An 11,539-nucleotide genomic window follows, 5' to 3' on the forward strand; every position below is an offset into this window, starting at 1 on the left:
ATTTAATTTCACTTTAAAATTAAATTTTAGTTATTAAAGTTTTGTATAGACATCGGTAGTAGATTACAAAGTTTGGAACAAAGTGCTTTGAATTTCTTTGAGCAATTTTCTTACTCATCAATGGAATATTTATCAGATTTAAATCTTGTATAATGAACGTGATCAACGAAAGAAGTTATGTTCTGTATCGCAGGCTGATTATTAAGCACAACATTAATAAGTACAACTTTTGAATACAGTTGTCTAATAGTTTTCAACTTCAACTCTGAAACGATATACAATAATTATAATACCAATATTTGATGCTTTAACCGAAATTTTAAAGTTATTTGAATATAATTCTCCCCATCCTAGTATACCATTTTATAGATTAACTGAATAAATGCATAATATATTAACTTTAATAAGTTGAAATTAAGTATTACTTTTAGTTGTTTAAATGTATATATTAATCTTCTAATCAACAGGGGTGGTCTAAGGAGGAGGTAAGTAAGTTTGTTTGTTTGTAATTAAGCACAAAGCTACACAATAGGCTATCTGTGCTCTGCCCACCACGGGTATCGAAACCCGGATTCTAGCGTTGTAAGTCCGCAGACATACCGCTGTGCCACTGGGGGGGGGGCGAGGTAAGTAAGTGGAATTGCCCTGGGTCCCCTGATCGATAGAACCTTCCGACTGAATGTTGTTGTTCTTTTCTTAGTGTAAAGTCACACAATGGGCTACCTAAACTCTGTCCACCACGGGGATTTGAACCTAGGTTAGTTTGTATCGTAAGTCCGTAAACTTACCGCTGACCAATCGGGGAACATGACTAAAAAAATCATTAATATTAACCAGAAACTGGAAAAAAAACAAGAGCAATTTTAATCGTTTCATATAAACCATTAATTTTGTAACTTTCATTAATATGTGCTAACTTACCTGCTCGTTCTCTCATAAATATTTGTTTAGCCATTTAATATAAAAAAACCGTCGTCGTTACGTTATAGATGTATTCTAAATATTAACATTGGTATTTTTTTATATCATCTACTCATCTCTTGTGTTCGAGTATTGCTCAAACTGTAAGTTACTAAATAGCATCGAATTGTATATGATTTATTTATGAAGTTCAGTCTTAATCGAATAGAGTTCATTACAAAAGATGTATGCCCCTGATGAAGGCGTAAGGCCGAAATGTTAAGCAAATAAAACAACTTCTACTATTCTCTGGATTCACGGTCATCTTATTTATTTAAAATCGCGCGTGCTTTGCTCCAGTGAGCATTTCGTAAATTAAAAAATATATATATAAATACTTCCTGTCATCGACCAGTTGAATCGGATTGCTAATATTTTCTATATTACTCAAAAATAGAAAATTCAAATAACTGTGGCACGGATGGTATTTCTAAAAAAAGATGCAAAAATTCAGGGTGTTGTTCCATTCTGTATTCAACATTGTTCAACCACACTCATGTACTAAATGATGAACAACAACAACAAAAAAATCCCCAAAAAACTTAAACATTTCGACACGGTATACGTTCAGAGATGGCTGAGTTTTTCTTCCGAAAAAAAAAAGCCTTTGTAAGATAGAATAGAACGGTTTTACTTTGAGCGATAGAGTTCATTATAGTAATCTTATGCTTCTGATGAAGGTTTAAAGCCGAAACGTTAAGTAAATAAAACAACTTGAAAGATTCATGGATTCTATACTGTTTACTTTCATCAAACGTTTTACTAATATATAATGGTGTAATAATAATAAAGACAATAATCAAACTATTTTGTCTGGATAAATGCATTTTTCTTTTATGACTCATTCTACTTCAAGAAATCAAAAGAGATAAAGAGTGACGTGAAACATACTGATTTTTATATAGGTTAGATAAGACTGATGGTATTTCAGTTTATGTATTGGAAAACATAATCCATAACTTGTTAATATTAATGAACGATTTGTTTTTTGTTTGTTTGTTTTTGAATTTCGCGCAAAGCTACACTAGGGCTATCTGCGCTAGCCGTCCCTAATTTAGCAGTGTAAAACTAGAGGGAAGGCAGCTAGTTATCACCACCCACCGCCAACTCTTGGGCTACTCTTTTTCCAACGAATAGTGGGATTGACCGTCACATTATAACGCCCCCACGGCTGAAAGGGCGAGCATGTTTGGTGTGACAGAGATTCGAACCCGCGACCCTCAGATTGCGAGTCGAGTGCCTTAACCACCTGGCCATGCCGGGCCATTAATGAACGAAACTAATGTTCCTTTCTTAACATGTATTTATCGTTCACCAAATAATTATGTCACAAAGTTCATAAAAAGTTTACATAATAATAATTTTCTTTTATTTATCAACTAATACGGATAATCATGCTTTAATTAATGATATTAATATAAATATAAACAAGAAATTGTAAAATTGAATGATGCTAATGATTACTTACAATTAATGGGTTAATTTGGTCATTTGATTCGGAAAATTCTAGGTGTTTATATTTTTAAACTGAAGAAGAAAAATTAATCTTCGATCAGCAGCTATTAAAATATATATATTACTGAACCCATTATTATTTTAGTGACGGGGGTGCAAGGGGGCCGGGAGGAGGGCCGTGAAACCTTATAAGTGTAGTGAGTGTTGGTATAATATGCCTTAAGTAAAGACGTAATATGGGATAACCTAGCCTAGAGCCAAGTGCATAAAATTTATCATGCAAGTAAAAATATCGATCCAATTTTAAACTTAAATCGTTTCTGAATTAAGCTACTTTCTGTTTTATCATCAACGTTTTTAATAATAATAATCAACCTCTTTAATCAACGAAGACTAAATTAAGAACTCAACAAATATTTTTCCGGTTTCGTTGTCTAAACATTTAATTTTATACCTTCAGTGCACAGACTAACAACATTAAGTTATACTTTTGTTGCTAAGCAATATGACATAAAATCCCTTGTTGGGACGTAGTGTTACCAAAACGCACTGGATTTTCTATTATGAATACGTCACGAATTCATTTCATAAATGGTCTTAATTTTGATTAGCTCACAAAGGAATTTACAATTTACCGACGTTTGACTGCCTCGACTGCACTTTTATTCCTGTTTGTTGGACAAGCTTGATTTCGCAAAATTTATTTATTTCAGTTAGCTACGAAATGTGAGGTTAGAGTATACTATAGGATGGGGGTGGTAGTACTTGACCCATCATTTTTGCCGAGCTATACGCTAGTTATCGTATATTAGCTATGCATCCACTAACACAACAAAATATAGTTTAGAAGTTCGTTATAAGTATTACTTTATGATCTTCACTCTTCCTTACAATTTTTAAACCAGGTAAAATAATACTGCTTACTTAATAAACCATTTTATCTTGGGTTTCATAAAAAAGTTTATAATATAAGTGATCACTTTGAAATCCGGTAGATTGGAGTGTATGCCCATAGCGTTAGTTGTTTATTTTTTCATTCTATTAATGTCATGGTGTATTTAAACTTTCTGGTAGCCTTGTATCCAGTGTTCCTTACTTACTTTGTACAGAGCAAAATGGTGTATTTAAAATCTCCGATAGCCTTGTATCCAGGGTACCTTACTTTGTACAGAAGCAAATTGCACAATAATCGGGATGGGGGTTAGTTACTTTTATGAGCAGCTGTAATTTATATTATGGTAAATGGAACATTTGTTACAGCTGCAACTTGCTCTTAAGGTTGTCAATGTTAATAACAAATTCATATGTACTTACTTCAAACGTTGTTTATTTTACACATATTCTGGTTTATTTTTTTTCCCACTGTTTCAGTTAGTTGCTAAAAAATGTTATTTCTATTGGCAGGTTGATGATCCGACTGTTCTTCCAAACTACCCATACAGAGATGATGCTACTGCTATTTATAAAGCCATCCACAACTATGTAACCAAAGTTGTTCAGTTTTACTATGGTACAGTTTCGGTTCAATCATTGACATTTTAAAGGATTGTATTAACATTTATTTTTTGGAGGGAGAGGGAGTTATCATATTATTAGTATTGTTTTAAGCTTTATGGACCTTGTTATGGTTTTCATCAACATTATTAGCATTGTTCTGTGTAACTTAACTATCAATGTTGATTACTTTTCATTAAAAATATGATTAAAAGATCTGTTGATGTTGTTGTAGGCTTAACAACATTTTATGGGTTGAATTAACATAATTCACACAGTCACGGATTATTTCCGTAATTTAAAAAGTTAATATTTTGTTTGATGTATTAATAATTTCAGGATTTTTTTGGACTAACAATGTTGTGTATTATTAAATATAAAATTAGATTAACATGACGTAGTTTATAAAGCTACGTTTGATAATATTTTTTGTTTTTTTTAATAAATACACACAGTTGAAAGTTTAGACAATCCTGACCAACTTTTATTGTTTTCAATCATTTCCAGATAGTGCAGAGAAGGTTATTAACGATGACGAACTCCAAAGCTGGCGAGAAGAATTGGTTTTGAGTAGAGACGAGGGGGGTGTTGGTTTAATGGTACGTGTATCTTCAGTGATTTGAATTTAATTAAACTTTTGGACAAACTAATATTCAGAGAAGGTTATTAACGATGACGAACTCCAAAGCTGGCGAGAAGAATTGGTTTTGAGTAGAGACGAGGGGGGTGTTGGTTTAATGGTACGTGTATCTTCAGTGATTTGAATTTAATTAAACTTTTGGACAAACTAATATTCAGAGAAGGATTTATTCACTGAAAGACACTATAAAATAACACTACCTGACGAACACCAGACACTTTGATAAACTAAAAATATAACTAAGTTTAACAAACGAACTAGAAGGTTGCTATATTTCCTATTGTTGTTTGATTGTTGATCAAATTATAGCATACAAAATCACTAGTTATTTTAGGATTATTTTAGTTCGACAAATTTTAATATTAGGCTATTTTGCCTTGTTTACATTTCAATAGAGAATACTTTGAAATTTTCAGAACATTATTCTAAACTAGCTGGAGCACCCGTCCCCTGGACGGAAGTTATGTAAGTCAACTCATGATTAATGAAAAGTTATCTTAAGACATGAAAAGCTGCTTCCCTTATATGTAATTGTAAAATACACAAAAACGCCCATAAAAAGTGCAAAACGCAAAAATGTGAAACCGCAATTTTGCACGTATCTCTGTATGGACCAAACAAACCTTCATGCCAGATTTGATGATGATCCATCAACAGGGGGCGAAGTAGTAAAAAATACAAAAACGCTGATAAAAACCGCAAAACGCCAAATGCAAAATCGAAAATTTTTGTGTATTTCCCCAAGGATGCAATGAACCACCATACCAAATTTGGTAAAGATCGATCCAAAGGAGGTGAGGTAGTGGTAAAAAACGCCAAAAAACTGCAAATTTATATGTTCCCTCGCATGGACCTAACGAACCTCTATACCAGTTTTGGTAGAGATCCATCTATACCCTGCGAAAGAGTTACATGGACATACGTCAGACAGTACTATTATATTTATATAGATACTGCACATTCGGTAACTATATTACTTATTGGGTAAAAACACGAAGAAAATGTAAAAAAAAGGTTACCATTGAACACGACTAGGGACGTTGTTGGAAGAAATGATGAAGTATCAGACCTCCCATGATAAAGCTTCCAAAACTTATCTATTCTAAAAGTTAATTTTTAAGATATAAATAATCTGCGACAAATTTTATGATGAGTCCCTCGTAGTATCATAAATATTGAGTATGTAAATTGTGTTTTAATTAATTATTTTAAATAGCATAATATTATCAGAATTTTGACTTACTTTTTTTTCCAGCTTGTAGACTTAATTGTTGATTTTAACGTTTAATGAAATGGTTGGAAAATTACTGTGGTTAAAGAGATGTTAAATGAGCACCGTATTTTCGACTGGCGCAGGACATTAAAATTTTTCTACTTCATCATTCTAAGCTAGTTCACGCTATAACAGTAGTTGTTCATACAGTTTGTTAATATAAAAAGCGTTTCAACCACTACTGTGTCTGTCGTATCCCAGCCGGCATGACGAGCATTGGTATTAGGCAAAATACCTCGTCGGCACCGGATATAGTAGATATAATGTGGTTGACATGTTGCTATACATTCTTTTTTACCTTCACTCAAGCGTTCTTATGTAAGGGACTTGAACACGAGGAAAACATAAATAAAGTTACCAATGGGTAAACTAACGGTAGAAAAATGTAAAGTTGACATTAGGTAAACTAACACTAGAAAAGTGTAAAGGTGGCATTGGGTAAACTAACTCTAGAACAATATAAAGTTTACATCGGGTAAACTAACACTAGAAAAGTGTAAAGTTAACATTGCGCAAACTAACACTAGAAAAGTGTAAAATTGACTTTGGGTAAACTAACACTAGGAAAGTGTAAAGTTGACGTTGAGTAAACTAACACTAGAAAAAGTGTAAAGTTGACGTTGAGTAAACTTACACTAGAAAAAGTGTAAAGTTGACATTGGGTAAACTAACACTAGAAAAGTGTAAAGTTGACGTTGAGTAAACTAACACTAGAAAAGTGTAAAGTTGACGTTGAGTAAACTAACACTAGAAAAGTGTAAAGTTGACGTTGAGTAAACTAACACTAGAAAAAGTGTAAAGTTGACATTGGGTAAACTAACACTAGAAAAGTGTAAAGTCGCCTGCATTCCTTCTCTTTGGTCCGAAGTTCAAATTAATGGTCTTTGACCTGGCCGTTTTAACTTAGTGTAGGCATAAGGTTTTGTTCAGATGAACAAATAAACAGTTTATCTCCCATTGACAAAAACGCAATTGAAATACTTCAATATCACAGTTGGCGGTTTCCGTACTATGTACCTTTGGTGTAAAACGTCTTGGGTTTCTGTATAAGTAAAAACTAAACCATTTCAACTGAACAAGTTGTTAACTAGTTCATAGAGTATTGTTGTATCATTTAGTTTACTCAGACAACTAGATTTCTGTGAATAATAAAAATTAAGAAAGGGCTGATAAACTCATGGTAAGTCTTATTTACGTACATGAGATTTGTTCTGTCGTTAACATGACAGAATAGTATTAACTTTAAAAAATCGAAGAGAAGGATTATTGAAGTTGTTTTTTCTAATATGTTAGACTTAATATGGCGTAACAAATGTTAAATGGTTTCAGTACCTGATCAAAGTTTTCTTAGCTTACTAAATGTTTTACTATCCGCTCCTGAATGAATAGGATTATCACTTTTCTATCATTTGTTTGTTTGTAATCCTGGTTTCAAAATAATAATTCAAATTATATAATATCTAAATGTTGCCTTTAGAAAATCCTGTATCACCAGTTTTAGTTCATAGTAATATGTTGGCCTGCTAGCTAGGTCTCCTATTTTGTTTTACTCACCATCATACCCAAATTTGAACAAAAAATGCGTCCTGGCTAACAAATGAATGAATATTTGCTGTAAAATATTATTAATTCTATAAGTGTAGATATCAGTTTAGCCGCCAATTTTGATTTCATTCCTTTAAGTCGCACGCTGAATCCCTTTTTTGGCCGCACCTTTTTCTTCACACCTAAGGTGCTTTTGATTAGATTGTTGTAATTGTTCGTTTATATTTTAAACATATTGCCTCCAAGAGTATCCCTCGCACGATTGTAAGATCGTAGTGATTGTTCGCTTATATTTTAAACATATTGTCTCCAAGAGTATCCCTCGCACCATTGTAAGATCGTAGTGATTGTTCGCTTATATTTTGAATATGTTGTCTCCAAGAGTATCTCTCGCACCATTGTAAGATTGTAGTGATTGTTTGCTTATATTTTAAACATATTATCTCCAAAATATGTTAAACAAAGAATTACTAAGGCCCTATAACAATACGAGAGATACTCTTGGAAACAGTATGTTAAACAAAGAATTACTGAGGCCCTACAACAATACTAGAGATACTCGTTTCCAAGAGTATCTCTCGCATCGTTGTAGGGCCTCAGTAATTCTTTGTTTAACATATTGTCTTAGTTCTTATGTATTAATGTTTTTTACATGTGTTTTTTTAACGCTAACATTAGGGTGTTCCAGGTGAAAATGGAAAATTCACTACAGTCGATCAAGTTATTGACGTAGTGAGCGTAATTATTTCAATTTGCAGTATCGGCCACGCTTCAGCGAATTTTCAGCAATATGCAGAATATGGTTTCCCGCCAAATTATCCTGGAATAATGTGTGGAGAAATTCTTCGAGACAAGGTAGGTTTGTTGAGCAAATTCATAGTTATTCTGTATGTGTTCTTCATCTGTTTACTTATCGTGCAGGTCACAGTTATGTTAATATACGTAATATCAATGTTCAGCTTAGAAAAACAAATATTTTTCTGTAGAGTATTATTTGTGACGTTGATACTACGATAACTTAAGATTCAAGAGGTAAATACATTGGGATCTTATTAAATTCATTTCAAGACGTGGTGAGTTATTGTTTGTTTCTTTAAAAACATAGCAAACTAAACACACTCAAAGCCATAAACAAATGATTGTGTGTAAAACAGCTTTTGATAATAGCGACGCTACAATATAGAGGTAAGACTTTTTTCAAATTTTGATGACAATACTCTGACCTTTGAAAATGGGTCGTGGAAAGCATTGTTGTACGAGTGGAGTTAATAACAACTTACTAATTGAATGTTTTGTCGTTTTTTTACCCATATTCTACAGAGATTATGAATAATTATAACATAAAATAAACTTAGAATTTAAAACAAATATTTCGAAGAAGCTAAATCTTTTTAGGTTTTATTTTTCGTTCAGACGAAAACATTTAATTGTATCAATTGGCAGGAGATATAACGCCCCCACTGCGTGTTCAGCGGTGTACCGTGGCTCGAGCCTTGGACCTTCCGATCTGCAAGCCGCCACGCTACTATTAGACCACGTTAAGTCCCGATCGATTCCATATTTTAGATTTTTAATAATCCCAAACCATACTCCCGGTAAATTGTTATTACTAGCCAGGAAATGGTTTGATCAACCTTCACCTCGAGACGGTCAATTGCCCTATTCCGTCAAGAGTAGTTAAGATATGGGGCAGTGGGTGCTGACGACTAATTGCACTCCTTGTAGTCAGCTGTTTTAAGTTAGGGATGGCTATGTTTGTAACTTTTAACTCAAGTGTCGCATTGGTCTGTCAGATTAAAAATAGCAAATGGTGAAATATGTTGATGTTTATAACTAAAGTTCTAAGTTATAAGAATCTGAAATAGTGGATTAACTTCATTATGTGAGGATATTTTGCAATCCCAATGTCATTTAGTAGCCCATCACATTAAACATGTTTATTAACAAGCACTCAATTCAATGGCAGGAGAAAATATACATAATATACATAAATATGTATTATTTTATGAGGAATCCAGAGGTGTACGCCGATCTATAATTAGATAGCATCCGAAGATGATACAATTCGTTTTTAGCAGGAGAGTTGAGTTTAGGGTGATATTTTTGCCCTGATTCAGACAATGGTCACTGCATTGTTGTAGTACATTATCTGAGGAACACTCACCATTCCCGAACTCTCTGCGAAGCCTGTGAGGTACTGTTGAGACAACGAGCCAGAATCTCTGAGTGTTTGTTCTTGTAAAGATGGAAACGATGTCGGATCCAAAGCTAAAAACGATGTTGGATTCAAAGCTAACTCGCAAATGTAAAGAAACAAAATGTCTGAGGTGTTACAAGTGTAGCAGGTGTGGATCAAAGAAAACAGCACAGCAAAATGATTCCTAGATCATGCCCAACACAGTCATTTACCTTATTCTTAGGCTTCCGGATCCGTGTGGATACCCTCCCACCTACTCAAATAATCACATTTTCTTTCATTGAGTCAAAGATTGCTTGTTAAACATTTCTGTATATTATAAGCAATAAGGATCATGAACTGATATTTTAAACTCCCGATACTGCTACCAATTCTCTACTTCTAGAAACCTCGTACTCTCAAGGATGTACTGAAGACACTGCCAAACAAGGAAACAACTCTGGATATAATGGTTATCACCAAACTACTTAGTGCTCGGGGAACCAAATCTCTCGGAGACTTTGAGGTGAAGTATTTGTATCACCCAACGTGTGTCAAAGCCGCAGAAGAGTAAGTTACCAGATTTTCTCGTTACTTGCAATGTAAGAAAAACATGTATATATATATATTTTATGTAATTACAACATAAGGTGTAAAATATGTGGAAGTTTTATATACGCACTCCTATAAACTAAATGAAGGATCAGGTGACCAACTCCTTTGTCGTCTATCTTAATGAAACTCCCTTAGTTTAAAGCAGACTGCTGACACATTGAGCTTGTTACTTTATTAAACAACTATTTATATGAATGTATCAACAGATTATAGTGGTTAAAGTCTTTAATTAGCATTCATAATAAAAGGCTGAAACAAACAGTATATTAATTGTGAAAAGAATGCAAACTGTTTATGCTTTATTATGAAAAATCTTTTAAAATTTATTGTAATAAAAATGGAATCAAAAAGAGAATAGGACTTATTTTTGTCGAATAGCATCCCAGACATGTTATTTTTTGATCTAGTCTTTATAGATGGTTCTTATTTTGAAGTTGATTTAGCGCTTAGTTTGTTTTGTGTAAAATAGGCCTGAGGTGTACGGCATCACCCGTTTTGGTAAAACGTTAATACACAAACAAATTTGTTGTTATTCCAATAATTTGAGAAAAAACTGAAAATCTACAGAGAACCTGTTAATCTTAGGTACATAATACACTGATTATTTTTCTATACCACAACATGCTTTTAAAACTGGCTCTTAAAGACGCCTTAAAACTCAGTAGAACTGTTGAAGCCCCACGACAATGTAGTAAACGATACAATTTAAGCTACTAACCCAACCTTTTTGTAACAGTGGTATGTCTGCGAATTTACAACGCTAGAAACTGGGTTTCGATACCCGTGGTGGGCAGAGCACAGATAGCACATTATGTAGCTTTGTGTTTAACTACAAACAAACAAATTTTTTTGTGAAAGATAAAAGTTTTTTTTCTTAAGTTTTATATCGCAAGACCTAGAATAGTTTACATGATGTCTAGGTTTAGTTATCTTGATAAGGATGCTGTTACATGTAGACTTGAAAATCTGGCCAGTTAGACGTGTGTATGATAGCTCGTTCAACTCTGTTCAGAAATATCAAGTAAATATGTATAATGGGGCTAGTTGATATGTTAGAAACATACGAAGTAACAGGACTGGTTAGAAGTCAATATTTTCAGACGTAGAAATTGAAAATACAATGTAATTTGATTAATGTGTCAGAGAGGAACCCGCCAAAGCTGATTGGTGTTTCAGATTAGGAACACGCCCAAATTGATTGATGTTTTAGAGAGAAACAAGCTACAGCTGATTGGTGTTTCAGAGAGGAACATGCCAAAGCTGATTGATGTTTCAGAGAGGAACACGCAAAAGTTGATTAGTGTTTCAGAGAGGAACACACCAAAGCTGATTGGTGTTTCACATAGGAACACGCCCAAATTGATTGATGTTTCAGAGAGAA

The 11,539-nt window shown here is 33.5% G+C and overlaps 1 protein-coding gene across 1 annotated transcript in view; it reads left to right on the forward strand.

The window, feature by feature from the left end:
* Positions 1–11,539, forward strand: part of LOC106458610 (arachidonate 12-lipoxygenase, 12R-type-like) — a 27,448-nt gene that overhangs the window by 12,402 nt on the left and 3,507 nt on the right. The window contains exons 9-12 of the mRNA XM_013918137.1: positions 3,820–3,925; positions 4,417–4,508; positions 8,046–8,222; positions 9,950–10,113. Of these exons, the coding sequence (XP_013773591.1) occupies positions 3,820–3,925; positions 4,417–4,508; positions 8,046–8,222; positions 9,950–10,113 (539 nt within the window). The remainder of the gene's footprint in view (positions 1–3,819; positions 3,926–4,416; positions 4,509–8,045; positions 8,223–9,949; positions 10,114–11,539) is intronic.

The sequence above is a fragment of the Limulus polyphemus genome, unplaced genomic scaffold (genome assembly GCF_000517525.1).
Source record: "Limulus polyphemus unplaced genomic scaffold, Limulus_polyphemus-2.1.2 Scaffold23, whole genome shotgun sequence".
In the NCBI taxonomy this organism is placed as follows: Eukaryota; Metazoa; Arthropoda; class Merostomata; order Xiphosura; family Limulidae; genus Limulus; species Limulus polyphemus.